This window comes from Lepeophtheirus salmonis, chromosome 3 (genome assembly GCF_016086655.4).
Source record: "Lepeophtheirus salmonis chromosome 3, UVic_Lsal_1.4, whole genome shotgun sequence".
NCBI classification, from domain to species: domain Eukaryota; kingdom Metazoa; phylum Arthropoda; class Copepoda; order Siphonostomatoida; family Caligidae; genus Lepeophtheirus; species Lepeophtheirus salmonis.
Window position 1 is genome coordinate 5,430,914 of NC_052133.2, and position 16,673 is coordinate 5,447,586.

A 16,673-nucleotide genomic window follows, 5' to 3' on the forward strand; every position below is an offset into this window, starting at 1 on the left:
CGCTTGAATATTCGTTACTTGCCTGAACATTCGATACTCAACCTTACACTTTTTACTCCTTTAAAAATTTGTCATTAAAAAAATCATATTTTTTAATGAATTATTGAAATTGTATTTGTAATTGAATATAATATATATGTACATATATATAAAAGGATCTTATAATAAAAATAGTACTAGTATAGGAGAAGGACTAAAATACATTTTATATAAGGTACTGATGACCACACAAAATTGTTTTCGAAACTTGTGTTCCACTGATTAATCTAAAAATTAGTTTAACTTATTTGAATCGTGGTCATAAGCCTCATTTAAAAGTTTATTTAGTCAATAAATTAATGTTTTATTATAGTCTGGTTATAACTTATAACTATTATGTTTTTAATGGTACTGATCCTTATTAATATTATATTAATGATAATATATAGAAAAAAAAAAGACGGCTAAGTAATTCCAAGCAATGTCGAGTACTCCCGCTAGTCTTTAAAGGATCAAAAAATGATTATATTAAAAACAAACTGGGATTATGTGTAACATTTCAAAAAAAGTGAACACATTTCTACCTGTGGGACAACATGAATTCTAAATTTTGAAAAAAAAGGAAGTAAGTCTAGGAAGATTTACATGTTATAATGGGCTTGAAAAAGAAAAAAAAGAATCCCAAGATTTGACAAGTTCCGAGTAATACTCTGTTTTTTATGCACACAACCCGAGTTATTCGTGTATTTTTTTATTTATTTCATAAAAGTCGAGTCCCAATTTACGAGTTTTACGCATGGCAACACACAAATGCTTACATCAAGATATGTAGAGACAAGGTAGTACGGAGGCGTTCCTTTCAACCAATCAGTGCAGAAAAGGCAAAATGACGTCACAAAGGAAGTCTTTACTAATAAAAAATAATTTGGTTACTAAATATATTTATAAATAGCTTCGAAAAAAATTACTAATAATAAATGGTAGTTTTTTTTTGTAATTAATGGCAAATACATTTTAAATTATTCATTTGACCCTTGAACGTCTTTTGAGTAAAAATTAACTTTTTTAGAACTGATAAAAGCTGTCAAAATTAACTTAACGTGTTTAAAAAAAAATATAAAATACTAAAAATAGGTCTTAGCTTATCTATTTCTGAATTACACTCGTAAATTATATATATTTAAAAATCAAATAAATTTCAATTCATTAACAGAAACTATTAAATTTAAAATAAATAAAATTTTAGACAAACCGAGAATTTTTTTTACGTAACGATGAGTTTTTATCGGTCTCTTTTAAATTTATCCTGAAAATATTTTTCTTTCAATACTTAAAGTCTTCTAAAAGTCCTTAATCTAGAAAAATGTTTTATCACTTCTGAGGGAAGTTTAAATTCAGATATTTTTGAAGATTATGATTAAGTTTTTCTATATTTTTTTATTTATTGCGCATGTATAAAATTGAAATAACTTAAGAAAAAAGGAGCAATTAGGAGGATCAACTTAATTGTTATACTTCTCTTTAACTTTTTCCAATTTTTTCATCCAATAATTTTTTTATCCCTTCGAATTCCATCCGCATGACAATTTTTAGAAAGATATTCATGTTTTTTTAAAGCTTCTACTGTTATGGTTGCATTAATCCACCTTTAGAGACAATTTAAAGCCAGGGAGATACTTCTGACGAATTCAAGTTTCTAGTTTTTTTCAGATAAATGAGGATATTCCTCTTGAAATTTGTAGGCAATCCGCCCACAGATATAAATAAATCCCTGATTACACATAAAATCGTCTTCAAGGTCTGAGTCTTGGATTGTTTGGTTTGTTAAAGTAAACTCGGGAAGATAATCCTCAGCTGTTAAAGTAACACAAAATTCAGACTAAATTTTTTGATTGAATGTATGAGCCATCGAAGCTGTACTGAATTGTCCATCTTCAATATGATCAAACCTGTTGGATTTGTCTAATGTAGTTCCAGCTCCTTGTTTACTGCTACATTGAATTGGAGCGGATGGGACAGCAAATTCGGCTTGTCGGCCAAGCATAAGTAGACGTATACGATTGAGTGCATCTACAGGAATTGGGTGGTCATAGGGACCGCCTGGTTGACACAACTGCGAAAATAAATTTTCAAGAGATTCTTGATTACCTCGAGAAGTTATAATAAATTTGATTCCATAACGGTCCTTGACATACGGAAACATTTGTATAAGGGCATTTGTTGTCATTATAATTCCTTTTTGGAAAAGGCCAAATATATTGATGAGTACTGAATTTCCGTTATTATAACCACATTTCATCTTTTCGCTATCGTATTTTCGTCTGGATGAAAAAATAGAGTACCCCTTATTTCATGTTGTTCTTTTAATTCGGGCCAATGAAGTTTAATACAACTTGCCACTTCATGACTCAGTAATTCAGTAGCTAAGTGCTTTAATTTATGAAGTGGCGTTAGGTCTCCTAGAGATTGCGCTCCAAATACAATTTACACAATTGAGCCCAATTTCTTCTCGAACGAGGATAAGATGGGAAAGAATGGTAGGAGGTCTCATGAGAACTTGAACAATCTAATACAGCACATATTTTTTTAAAAGCATGGAGATGAATCTGAACTTAGATTTATACTTTCATCCATTCTCATTGATTCCTTGACCACCTTATTAGCTAATGAATTAACAATAATGAAGAAGATAGTAAATTAGTAGTAAAATCTTATCAACAAGATTATCTGGCTGACGTTCATTTCAATGGAAAAAGGATATATTTTTTCTGATTATATTAATTGATATGTAGTTCTTATTAGGTAAATAAAAAAATATATTATGAAGAGTACTTATAATGATTAATTTTTATTAGAATCTTTTTTCAAGGCTATTTCTGAATATATTTAGTTTATTTAGTAACCAAATTATTTTTTAATACTAAAGATTTCCTTTGTGACGTCATTTTGCATTTTTCTGTGCTGGTTGGTTGAAAGGTACGTCTCTATATATCTTGGTTTACATTATATTAAACAAGGATCGTACATTGATTATAAATATCTGCATAACCTTGAAAATCTAAAAAGTACACAATATGCAATACGTAACACTCAGAATGATTCAGAATTGATCGGTCCATATATTACAATAGCAACCTATTTCCATAAAACTAAAATATAACAATTGTATATAGTAATTTCAAATTTAGATGTGGTTTTCATTTGTCAATTGCTCAGGCCTATCATCATTCTTAAGACCGGAAGAAGTGGACTTGTATGTTCTCCAAGAGTTACGACCAAAGAAAGATAAAAGGAAATACTTTTAACTTGATCATCCTTCTCAAGAGATGCTCGTATTCGGAGTTCCGTATTCCAGGATTTCCAGGAAAAATATGTAGAATTGAAAACGGCTTTTCAAATTTTCAAATTTTTGAGTTCTCACCCTCAATATATACATTTCATAAAATTAAAATCCTACAAAGTATTATATTCGATACTGTATTATTATATTACCTAGTAATATTTTATTAAAATCGTAGCTATATATTTGTATATGATAGCCAACATTAATTCATAGAAATAGTAAGATATAGATAGTTTATATATAAAAGACTAGAAATTAACAAGAAATTGTGTTCCTCTCCTTTTTGGAAAAGGAGCATTCGTATAATATAGGTATAACTTATTACTTTGTTTACTTATAAAAAAGAATAAATTATGAAATGGCCATGACGTATCCAGTGCGACGAGGGAATGGGCAGCTGACAACAAAATACATAGTGTATACATGTGTGAGCGAGGTAACGCTGTGAATAATATGAACACAAAAGGTAAACATTCTTTGAAACCTCGAAATGGATTAATTCCAGATTTTCTTAATAATTCAGGAACCACCTTCCTCAAAAAATCAAATACAGGAAGCAAATGATAAAATATAAGAATAAGAATTTACCTTTAAGGTGAAGCAAAAATATGATACTATAAGTAGGGATATTTCTGTCTACGGTGTAGATACACATCCGAAAGAAGTACTCGCAGATTAGGGGATGGTTGGATTATAATTTGGTGAATAAACAGGAGGTTTTTTTTTATGGAATAACATAATTAATAGATTTCCAAAGCTGAGAAAAAGACTTGATACTGCAAGTCCAATTTTAGTCCTTTTATTATTTTCATCGAGTACAGTTAGAGTCACTAAAGTAAAAAAATACTTTCAAGAGTACTTTATATCAAGTAAAAAAATTGAAATGACTTTCGAATCGAAGTCAAGCATTGAAATTCTAATGTTGAACTTTTTGATCAAAATACGCAGTGCCTCAACATAAAAAAAAATCTTGAACAAAACATATATATATTTTGTACATAAATCCAATATTTTATAGGCATATTTGAGTCAATTAAAGACTTTGTATTCAAATTTGTGGGATGAGCTAGGATACCCAAGAATTTTAATTATACTTCAGAACCTTTTTCTGATGTAAAATACTTTTATTGATCCCGATAAGACTTTTTTAATAAAAATAATAGATATAGTAAAAATAAATTATTTTTACAATAGATGGTTTTAGTAAGGAGTACCTAAAGTTGCATATGTGGGATCAGTTTACACTGGATAGTGTTAGGAAGATAAAATTTCCTACTAAAAAAAACTTTCAGACATTTTTTTTGATTGTTTGACTCAGTTTTGTTTGAGTGTGCGTCAAAGATGGACAACAGCAAGATAAACCACATACTACAGTTTTTCATGTAACGAGGTACAAAGCGGATGAAAATGTTAATATTGTTGATGGTCCTGATATTGTAACTGACAATCACGGGGTATTTTGTTTTCCTCGATTCCATTCCTCTAATTTTGATGTCAAAGATGGATCACACTCTAAAACAGGGGTTCCCAAACTTTTCAGCCTGCAAACCCCAAAATAACAGTGCCAGAGACCGACAACCCCCAAAAACATTATAATGGGGCCCGATCACTCGACCGACGCACAAAGTGAGATCAGAGCTCGTTCACGTGAAGCAACTGCTCCAACGTTTCATCGAGAATGTCAATAATTTCCAGTTGTTTCCAAAAGAGTTTTGGCCAGTCACCATGTGACCCCTGCTGCAGTAAATTGAAATTTTACTAACTTGTGCTCTAAGATAAAAAAAGGAAATGTTTGTTTTTTTTTGTGGTCGAAAAACAGAAAAAAAAAAAAACTGATGAGAAATGTGTAAGCTATTTATTTAGTGATATTATACAAAAAGAAATAATAATTAATAAATATATAATTATTGTATTTGTTTTTTGGAATGCATTTCAGGACCCTGCATCTGCGTCTTGCAACTACTCAGGGGTCGCGACCCCCACTTTGGGATCCCCTACTCTAGAATAATGGAAATGGTCGAGTCCGACCGTCATGTATGCACTGTTTTGAAGGAGAATAATCATAAATAATGTTTTTTTATCCATTAAAAAAAGGAGTTGTTTTTACTGGTTTACCTTATTGGTCAATTTCTAATAACCTCCAGAACGAAGTTGAACAGAGATTGTGTTTTTCTATCTGTTGTTTGTTTGATAGTCACCAGGATTACAGCAAAAGATACAAATTGAAGTTGATCAAACTTGGTACAAGACGTCCCTGTCTGTAGTCTGAGAAATTAAATTCATTAAAAAAATAAAAATTCAAATATTAAACATTTAAGAAAAAAATTTCAAAATTATTCTAATTTATAATTTAAATAATGCACAGCTGTTCACAAAAAATGTAATTTTTTGGGGAAAAAATAAATAATAGTATTAATTGTTTTGTCGAAAAATTTCAAAAATTCATGGATAATAACTGAAAATTAAATTTTTAAGATAATAAAATAAATTAAGTTTTAAATATTAATTTTTTTGGTAAAAATCAAGAATTTCTTAATTTGAGGGGGGGGGGGCCACAACACTTCCAGCCCACCTCCCGCGGACGGCCCTGTATGAAGATTACATATGGTCAAAGTAAGAGACTGTTACATTTTCAGAAGTCAAGGTAATACAAAACGTAAAAAATGCGTAATCGACCAAAACCAATACAAATGTAATTCACACTCTATTTTTAGCTTGACGGTGAACACATGAGGATATAAATATATTCGAAAAGGCATGCTATGTACGTGGAATTCATTTGGCAGAAAGTTAAATAACTATTCGATTCATGATCTGTTAAATATGTATATCTACTATTACTACTCTGTTCAAAGCAGACACAACAAGGCCCTTCCGTGTTCCTACAACAATATTTAAAGATATATAATATTTCATTTCCCCCCAATTATTGCAATGGGTTCACTCAATGTCTCGTCTGATTCATACAATAACTTATCAGCTCAAGGTACTCGTAGTGGGGAGGTACGTATGAAATTATGATAAAATAATTGATGATGAAAATAATAATGGACAGAATGGTAAGAATGATATTTTTTTTTCAGGCAGAACAGGGATGCAGCAAAATCCCCTTAAATAAACATATGCAATCAATATATAGGGTTATTTAATACTCGAATACTTTAATAAATAATAACAAGTAATTATCAAATTCATAACCAACTTACAATTGTCAAGTCTTAGGAATGACTCATGATTCTTTTAACTCTCAAAGCTATTTATTTGGAAGTCATTCATTTCTTGTTTTCTAAGAATGGGAAATCGTCATTTTTTTAATTCCAGAAAAGTGACTGTTGAACCAAATTATTTTGTCCTCTCAATAACTACATAATTATTTGTATAACTCAGCCGGCGTTATCTCACCAACAAATTTTTGACTGTTCGATGATGTACAAGAATGTTTAACAATCTTAATATCATCTAGTATAAACACATAACTTTGAATGACTCTTACACCCCCATTCTAACATTAACAATATACAAGGATTTCTGCATGATTATATTTTGTGTGGGGTTTGGTTTTTGGATTTTTTTTTTGCAACAAAATTGAAAAATTAAATTTTTTTTGAAAAAAAAAAATCGAATTATCAGAGTCAAAGGACGAGGTAATCTCTTATTTAATTCAATGATCACTAATAATTGTACCTTAAACGTTTCCCAAGTAAAATACTTTTTACATCTACAAATAAAATTCGAACTGGCTAATTATCTCAGTAACACGAAAATGAACACATTAATTTGTTATTAGGTGTTGAAGTTTCTGCTTCTTTTCTTCGAATTAGTGTTCTGAACGTTGATTGGTTCAATTAGAATTAATTATTGTTATGTTGTGAACAATTCTAAAAAAATATTGAATAATAATTCTGTAGTTTGGCTTACTACCATCTGATCTTGTGCCTTTTTTCTGTTTATTTTCGGAGGAAAGGCTGAGTGTTACAATAAATGTAGCAACCTACGTTAGCACGTAACTTGTATGATGTCACAGATGTCGTTATTGTTTAATTTCCCTGCATGACGTATTCGCAGACTTAACACCAAGTTAATTTAATTCTGGTATATATAAAGCTAGATTAATTCAATTTAAATGGTGAATACATGGAGGGTGCGTAATTAGTTAAAGTAGAGTAATATTCAAGAATTATACTAGACTTTAGACAAATATTGGTCATGTGGTTTTCTTTTCACAACTTGGTATATAATTTTGGTTGACACTAATTCACAAGTAAAGTTTTCTTTTTTTTTAATGCCGTTGCATATTCTCCAATAATTGTTATTTTTAAAAAGTGGAAGGGGGTGGGGGGGGTTCTCTCATAATTTTTGTGCTATGGTACATACCAGGGGCATTACAACATAAACTTGTACAATATGGGGGAAGTCGGGTGTTATGGGGTAAACATAAAATATGGGGGGAGCAATTCCTCTCTATGCCATCTAACAGGAGACGGGAACATACTTCAGGGAATTTTAAGGGCTAAATATATTATGAGTCTCTGGAATGGATAACATAGTATGGAGTAAGGTTAGAAAAGTAGAAGGTAGGAATACAAGGTTAGACCATCGTGTAATCGGCCTTGCTAGAATTTTCAATATGATGTATTGTACCGACTGCTGGCAAGACAGGCAGATTTGGACAAAACACTCAACTACTTATGGTGTATGACGTCACTATTGCTAGAATTTTCAATTTAATGGGGAAGAAAAACAGATTTTGACAAAACACGCAACCACTCATCTACTATGACGTCAATATTAAAAGCGTGTTGGAAGTCAAACATCCGTCGTACACGCGTTACGGTATAACCTTGTATTTCTATTAACCTTGGCATGGGGGAATGTTATCGCGCCTATCGAAATTATTTTTGTAGCGTAGGTTTCATAGAATGATGAGGAAGTCTTGTAGTTGTTGTTTTTTTCTTCTAAAAATGTAATTTGCAACTTTTTCTTTCAGCTAGAAGGAATAAATGACCGACCCTAAATAAAACATACTATTGTTACATAAATATGACCATGAATGCGAGTCTAGGTCAATGGTTTCGACCTTGAGGATATTAGACTTCAAGGAGAGTCAAAGACCCATTCCATCCCATTTTATGACTGTAACATTCCAAATCAGAGATTATAATAGGTTGTACATGTCTGCAAAAAAAAAAAAAATGATAAAAAAAAAAAAAATACAAATACAAATAGGATGTAAATTATTATTTTGAATTCTTTTCCTTTGTGATAACATAATATTTTATACAAAACTATTAAAATGATAATATGAAGAGTTTTCCTGAATCTTTAAGTAATTCATGACTGACTAGAAATTACTACTAAAAGTACAGGTCACATATCCTTAAGTTTTCGACATCCTACCTGCTCTGTTGTTTTGTTTGTTTGTTGAATAAGGTACTATAGAAATACTATTTATTATGTACCTTTTCTAAAATAACAATATTATATTTCTGATTCAATATACAGTGTGAGTACAATTGTGGTGTACAAGTTGGAACATGTCTAAGCAAGTTGTACAAATTGCAATTTATTTGTCTCAAAACTCCTTTATTTAATTATAATCAACTATACATTGATACTTTCATTTCATTTCGATCTATTTATATTCCCTTATTATATATTTTTATTAGTCATTTATATTAAAATAATCAAAAATTAGAGCACTAATATATGAATCCTCCATGGAATATTTAATTATTGCATTATCCTCATTTCAAGTTTACTGTAAAATTAATCATCTCATTCTATGGTTACAACTTGAACAACTTGCAACCAACAGATACGTGCGTATATACAATTGTAGCTACCTAGCGTGAAACAGAAATTCATATAATGAAAATAATAACATCTTCTTTTCTATTTCTTAAAAGAAAATATTGAGAAGACGCTATGAAGGAAAGAAATTTCTCCAAGATGACCAACCAAGGAATAATCTATCATTACGTGTGTATGTAAGTATTTTATATATTATAATAATATACCTCTGCTGTTGAAGAATTTTTTTAAAATATATTGTTATTTGATAGTAATTGAGTACTCTGAGCAGATAAGGAGTTACACCTACAATATGTAAGTCCTTCTAATCCCGGTTCTTTTGGTTTTAGCAATGAAGTATAAACCTAATTAAACACTTTATGAAATGATTGAAACAAGTCTTTCAAAAGAAAGGAAATAGTGCGGATTCAATCAGCAGAATATTCTCTGATTGGTTAAACAAAAGAAAATAGTAGACTAAAGGTAGACTAAGTCTACTGTACCAAAAGCGTAGTTATACATTTGTAATTCCATTCTACCCTGGTTCTACCTTAGCTATTTTAGAAATACACACCAAAACTTTACAATATACATAAGGAGAGGGTAACACTATCAAGGCATAGAGAGATAATGTAAAGAAAAAGTTGACGCCGTTGTAGTTGGCCAAAACATTCCAATTCTAGAAGTAATAAATAGGTATGTTAACAACATGTTTTATGTTCGATCCTCATTGTATTTTACATTTGATTATATTTTTCTTTATGGAGCTCTTTAGTTTTTATAGAAATGTAGGATGATTCCATACAAAATTGATATAGTAATAAATATATTTTTCTATTGTTTTGCCCAACTAACTTTGTGCTTCAAAAAATATCCCTTGCTTTTGCTCAAGCGTAAGCACTTTATGTATTTTAAAGTTCTTACAAATTGTAAGAAGTATACTACAATAATAATTCCAACTTAATTAGAATTTTAAGTTATATCTTTCTAAAAAGAAATATATAAAAACACGCACTTGTAAAAAAAACAAAAATCCAAAAATTTGTAGTATGCCCTCCCTATGTTTTTTTTTATAATTCCGTCAGTTAAAATCCATTCTTTTACCTGCAAGGAAGGTAGTAGTAGTAAGAGGAATTACTATTAGAGCCTATAGGAGGTTTTTTATTTATTTTTAAAAATCCATGTTGAAATAGTACATACTAGTGTTGAAGTTCATTTTCACCGTTAGAGTCCCTCAGCTCTCTCCCTGTTGAGGAAGAAGACTGGTCAGATATATCCTCTTCATAATCCGTCCGGAGTCACTTAAAGGTCTGTACTCATTTGTTATTTACCGTATAAATGATAGGTCATATTATATATAATTATACTGTCTATTGGTAAATGCACATGTCATAGCTCTATTCGATGAATTACATAACTAAAGCCATAATTTGTAGACAGACAAGGAAGGAGGGAAAATATTATTGCTGCTTGCAGAAGGTGGTATAAAGTCTAAGATGAATAATTATTAAATATATAAGTACATAATATCTTTAAAATATTTGACATTCCATTTATCTTGAGATACTCTCCCCAAAACTCTTTCAATTCGCGTAAAGTCCAAATAGAGTCCATGCAATTATATTTCTACCACTACGTCCCAAGTACATCAATATCCGCCATATGGCATCTCTATTCGTTTCTTCTTTAATTGGAGACCAGCATGTTTCTTACATGTGTGTAGTGTCCTTAAATTGTGGTAGTTATAAAAATTGCATAATGTAATTAGTGGTGAATATATTATTTGACGTTTGCATCTGACGTAGAAATATTTTTTGCATGGATTGTATATTCCGTTTTAATTTGTTGTTAAGGATTTTTTTTAAAAGTGAATAAACATGATATAATAGACATATGATGCCCCTACATACATTTAGCCTGTCCATGCCTCCGGCTCAAATTTATTCCTCTTGTAAAGCCCATCCTATTTGTGTGTGTGTGGTTCTTTTTTGTACGTGTGCCTTATAACATATCCATTTCAACTTTTATATGAATACGGATCTTACTTTGGTGTACGTCATACGATAGACCTTGTAATTGAAAAAAAAAATAGTCAAATACATTTTTTAACAAATATTGTAAATAATAATATATTATTTATACGTTGGTCCTTGGATTAAATTTGGACTTCCCTCATATTACAGTAATGATATCTTCATGAATTAATTTTATAATATAAAAATAAGTCAAACCCAAGCAAAAATATGAATGAATGGTTTATAAATAAACATATAGGACTTTCAAGGACAACCATTTTTTTTAGGGGAGGTTGTTTCTCTCTTTTTTTTTATTATCCAGAAATACTGGCCCCAAAAAGATGTCTATTTTTTATTTAAAATGTAAATATTAAATAATAAAAGTCAGAATATCATATTAATATTAGATAATTATAAAGTAAGAATGAGGTTGAGTGAATGTTAAAGTTTGAAATCATCCGATACTTAAAAAAAATTAGGTAGGGATCTCTGTATTCATATTAAAAGACATAACAATATCGGATTGCATAAAATAAAATCAGTAATATGCCGGCCTTGATGATAACATATTCAGCTGATTTAAATAATAATGGACAAGTTTGAAATATTTGTTTCAGTAATGGAGGAAAAACAATAGTTATGGGCTAAGCAATCTTTCATTTTTACAAAATTGAAAATGAATTTGTCAAGAAAACGTCTATTTATTAAGCGTATGTTTTAAATTATGCAATTAATGATAAACAGAAGGTAAATATATTGGTTATTTCTTGCTCCTACTAAAATGATTTCCATCCCACGCAATAACATATTATATATCAATATTTGTATAAATTTGAGAAACATTTTTAACGTGAGCAGAGTGTATTTTGAAACAGTTTATTGCACTTATGATGAATATTATGAATGATGTATGTACTATTATATTATTTTAAAATAAGATTTTATCTCTTTCAGTAAGGAAATACGTTTGACATGAATTCCAAAAAGTTGGATCTAGGGTTTGCTGAGAGTTTTTTTCTCTCTGGCACGGCTGCAGCAGTCTCCAAAACATCTGCTGCTCCTATTGAAAGAGTGAAACTCCTTCTTCAAAATCAGAATGAACTATTAAAGCAAGGAAAACTAGACTCTAAATTCACTAGTGTTAAAGACTGTGCCCTAAGAACATTGAGGAATGAGGGGGTTCTTAGCTTTTGGAGAGGAAATTTCGCTTCTGTTCTTCGTTATTTTCCTCAACAAGCACTTAATTTTTCCTTCAAGGACCAAATCAGAACATTCATGAAAATAAGTCCCAAAGCTACATATTCTGAAAAGTTTATGAAAAACATATTTTCTGGAGGTCTTGCGGGTTCTATTTCCTTATGTTTTGTTCAATCCATTGACTACACTCGAACAAGACTGGCTACGGATCGTAAAGGACAATTCAATGGGATCATTGATGTATATGTCAAAACTCTAAAGTCAGATGGGATTGTAGGTCTTTACAGAGGGTTCTTTGTTAGCTGTACCTGCGTTTTTATTTATAGAGGTCTTTACTTTGGTCTCTATGACTCGTTAAAGCCTATTTTATTAGATGAAAATCACAAAATGCTTGTTTCGTTTCTTCTTGGCTGGGCTGTTACCATAACGTCTGGCCTAATAGTATATCCCATCGACACTGTCAAAAGACGAATGATGCTTACTAGTGGGGAAAGCGTCAAATACAGTAGTAGTTTAGACTGTTTTAAGCATATATTACGGCATGAAGGACTAAATGCAGTGTATCGGGGTGCTGGAGTCAATATCATTCGGGGGATTGCTGGGGCTGGAGTGTTATCTGGATTTGATCAATTCAAGCTAATATACACGGTGTGGAGATTACCACAATAGGAAAAGTCTGCTATTTATTGTTAATTAAAATGAGATTTATATACAACATACATAAATATAAGTTTAGATATTATATTGATTTTAATTAATGTTATACATTTCATGATTTTTAAACCTTAACAAGGAAAAAAATTAAATCCATCCTATTTATAAAAATACTTGTATTTATCAAATTAACTTAATAAAAGCATGAAATTATGGATCATTGTATGCCAAACATCAGGTTGATCCAAGTATGCTGGATGTCTGGCATTTTTCAATTCCTGTGGGTTGCTTGAATTGGGTAATTTGCTTAGATTTTCGTTTGATCGACGTGCTCCTCCATCTGTTTCTCCAAAAACGATCATAGTAGGTACATCAATTCTTGGATAATCACTAGTAAAAGACCCCGTGGCAACTGGTGCTACGGGTATAAATCCCCCAAAAAGTTCTAATAAAAAGAATATAAAATGTATTTAAATCGATTACTTCATACTTAAAATAATACCTGGCTTGGAAACAAGCAAAGGGAGAGAGAATGATCCAGACATTGATGGAGATACGACTACAGGTTTGCTTGCTTTGAAGAACTGCTTGATAGCTTTTTCTAGAAAAGCCTTGCCTCGAAGTGGTCCCCTACGTGTTTTACCAAAGCCTAATGAAACATGAAACACAAATGCGCATTATAACCTAAGGAATTTCCTCACCAGGTAAGTCAATGGCAATAACATTATAGCCCAAGCAAGCTAATGTTTGCAAAGTAGGAATAGAGTTTTCCCATGTTGCTGATGTAAATGCGGCTCCATGTAATAGAAAAATGGATTGTCCAGAAGGAAGGAAAGCACCTCCGGTGGGATTCGCTTCTTTGAAGTAAACATTTGTACCCTGAAACAGGAAATTCATTATTATTTATTACAAAATACCAAGAATTATGGCTCTATCGTATTTGTCATTACTTTAATATCAACATAATCATCAGTTATTCTGTAGCATGATCCCTCTTTGACTCCCTCAATGATGTCCTTTGGAATAGGGATTTGAGTGTAATTGATATTCTTCCAATCAATCATCTCTGTCTCTTCGGTACTTCCACTTTCCTCAATATTTTGTGCATGAATAGAAATCACCAAGAAACATATTAGAACAGTAACAAAGACTAAAGATAGACGTTTCATGTTGAAGACCAAATGGATTCTGCTGTAAATAAGTTATATCAGTCTTTTCTTCATGGTATTTATGACATTTATTCAACTAATTCTTCAGGCAGGCAACGGAAGAAGGTGTGTGTGCGTGTGTGAGTACTTATGCCAGTACCTTGTACATAAAACAGGTTTGTGAAACACTCTGTTGACGGGAGGAAGTAAAGATCTGATCAATGGGAGGAAGATGCGTTTTGTATGGGTTTAATTTGCTATTATTCCTTTCAATCATAGCTAATTAGATATTCTAATTGCACCATTATACTAATTGAGTATAATTGAACAGGATTTCTACAGATGATTATATAAGTACTTTGTGTAATAAGAGAGATTAACAAATTTTGGATAGAAAACGTAGAAAACAGTATCTCGTATAAAATAATTTCCTCCCATGAAAATCATTAGTCATTTATCTCTTTGCACAAAACATTATTTCTGATCGAACGCATCCTATCCTTTTGAAAGAGCAATGATCAATCTGCAAGTAATAATTATAATTTTCGTAACTACATAAGTAAGTTATAAATATAATAGTGATGCAGTCCATTTGAAGGATGTACCATGTCTATGTATATTCATTGTTCATAACTTGGAAGTATACATTCAAGTACATTTTATTATTCAATATCTGACAAAAAAGGAGATAATGTTATATTAAACACAATGATACAGTAAGGAAAATAGTGTCAAAATCTTGGAAAAGATGACATCAAACATATTACATATGTAAATATTTTATATATGAATATTATATATAATAAATATTTTCATTTATCGTGATTTTTAAGTAAGTAAAAAAAAAAACAACGATATGATTTGAAAATACATGAATATTTTAACTACATAACATTGAGTTCTTATTATTTTTGAATAATAGTATTAATTAATAAAATAGTAAAATAAAATATCACAATGTCTTAAAAATAATAAATTTATGGAATACAACAAATAGAGAAAAAAGGATCTAATATTCAAATTGTTTCTTTATCAAATCAAACACACACACAGATGAATACACATTGAAAAGGATTATACGTGATTTTCATAACTGAGTAAATTAGGTATAACATTCTTTAGGTTGGTCCAAATAAGAAGTTTTACTTCTTATCTTTTTTCTTGGTTTGTTCCTGCTCCTTCTCAACAATAACTTCTGTTACCCCAGCGGCCATGAGTCCAGGAGTGAGATAACTGAGCCTAAACAAACCAATGATTCGACCTAGAATCAAAGTAAGGTAATCGTAAGTACATAGTACATATATATATAGCCAGTATTCCTAGGAATCAAAATTTGCAATATTTAGTCAATTTAGAAGAAAAGTTTGTAGTATCTTTTGATTAATAAGAATATGGTTACACTCTTTTATTAAAGGATATTGTAATCGTCTTTCAAGTGAAGTAAAACCATCCTGTCTGGTTCTGAACTATAAATATTTGCTTATCCATTTCATGTAGTATATTCATGAGTTAAAGGGATGTACAATACTACTCAAAATACAACTATAGCATTGGAGAAGTAAAATAGGAATTGAATGAGGTATTGAATCAATCATTTCCCCTGGAAAAACTTTTATTTAATGCTCTAATGATGGATATACAAATATTGAGAGTATTAGAGAAAATTGTTTGAAAAACTGGTTGAATATTGGGATTATAAATGATTACCTGGAGCAAGGAGAGGGACATCATCTCCTTGTTGATAAATTATGGGTCCAGTTACGTAAGCATGAAGTATGTTTAGACAAAATGCAAAAACTCTCAATTGTATAAGCCGATTATAGCGCTCAGACTCCTTTGGAGTCCACCAGCTTACGAGACCTAGTGCAATGTTGAATACGGCGGCCAATCCCTTATGAAAGAAGAATATGATAGGTAAGAGTTTTTTTGATTCTATACTACGCATACCTGAGCATATGGTGAAATCCATCGTATCCATTCAGGATCATATCCGATCCACCTCGAAAGCGTATCTGCTCCATTCGCTACGGAGCCATCTTCATTCTCAACCAAGGGATCTTGTGGAACAAGGAAGGTGAAACCATGAATGACAAGAATAAAGCTAGCTATGACATGAAAATACCAAGGCTGGGGTTTGCTCTCCTCTGATTTGTCATCATCCTCCGCATTGGAAAGTAGAGAGTTTTTATCCCCAGATAAAGATTGCAATTGTCCAGAAGAGGAAGTCTTTGTTGAGGCACAGAAGCGTTGATGGCAGGTACATCCATGATACCTTACAGCCATCATCCTGAGCTACCCCTCACTCACTCACTCTCTCTCTTCTTCACCAGAATTGGACTCGGGAAATTGGAGTAGAAATTCATGAGAAATTCAAGTCTTTCGGCGCATCAAATTCTTAATTACAATGAAATGAAAAATGGCTTCGTCTCTCCCTCTTTTTATGATTATTATTATTTTTCGATGTTGTGTGTATCATGTATGTGATTCTTCTTCTTCTGAATCCGGAAAGCCTTTCCACCTACTTCTCCCTCTCTTTCTCCCTTTTAT

General features: G+C 31.1%; 3 protein-coding genes across 5 annotated transcripts; 1 reads left to right on the forward strand and 2 right to left on the reverse strand.

Annotated features, from left to right (window-relative positions):
* The first annotated feature begins 8,677 nt into the window (after positions 1-8,677).
* Positions 8,678-13,193, forward strand: LOC121114324 (uncharacterized). 3 transcript variants are annotated; one of them, XM_040708249.2, is made up of 4 exons: positions 8,678-8,752; positions 9,229-9,309; positions 9,385-10,420; positions 12,082-13,193. In XM_040708249.2, the coding sequence occupies exon 4, from the start codon at positions 12,100-12,102 to the stop codon at positions 12,991-12,993; it is 894 nt and encodes a 297-aa protein (XP_040564183.1). In that variant the 5' UTR covers positions 8,678-8,752; positions 9,229-9,309; positions 9,385-10,420; positions 12,082-12,099; the 3' UTR covers positions 12,994-13,193. The 3 variants fall into 3 exon arrangements, with proteins under 3 accessions (XP_040564183.1, XP_040564184.1, XP_040564186.1); XM_040708250.2 differs by lacking the exons at positions 8,678-8,752; positions 9,229-9,309; positions 9,385-10,420 and adding an exon at positions 11,668-11,874; XM_040708252.2 differs by lacking the exons at positions 8,678-8,752; positions 9,229-9,309; positions 9,385-10,420 and adding an exon at positions 11,691-11,837.
* Positions 12,976-14,235, reverse strand: LOC121114325 (putative protein-lysine deacylase ABHD14B). Its single transcript, XM_040708253.2, has 4 exons — positions 13,929-14,235; positions 13,680-13,857; positions 13,481-13,627; positions 12,976-13,423 (listed from the first exon to the last, which is right to left on the reverse strand). The coding sequence occupies exons 1-4, from the start codon at positions 14,145-14,147 to the stop codon at positions 13,167-13,169; spliced, it is 801 nt and encodes a 266-aa protein (XP_040564187.1). The 5' UTR covers positions 14,148-14,235; the 3' UTR covers positions 12,976-13,166.
* A 415-nt stretch (positions 14,236-14,650) lies between these two features.
* On the reverse strand, positions 14,651-16,623 carry LOC121114326 (uncharacterized). Its single transcript, XM_040708254.2, has 3 exons — positions 16,074-16,623; positions 15,834-16,017; positions 14,651-15,387 (listed from the first exon to the last, which is right to left on the reverse strand). The coding sequence occupies exons 1-3, from the start codon at positions 16,410-16,412 to the stop codon at positions 15,269-15,271; spliced, it is 642 nt and encodes a 213-aa protein (XP_040564188.1). The 5' UTR covers positions 16,413-16,623; the 3' UTR covers positions 14,651-15,268.
* Positions 16,624-16,673: the final 50 nt, after the last annotated feature.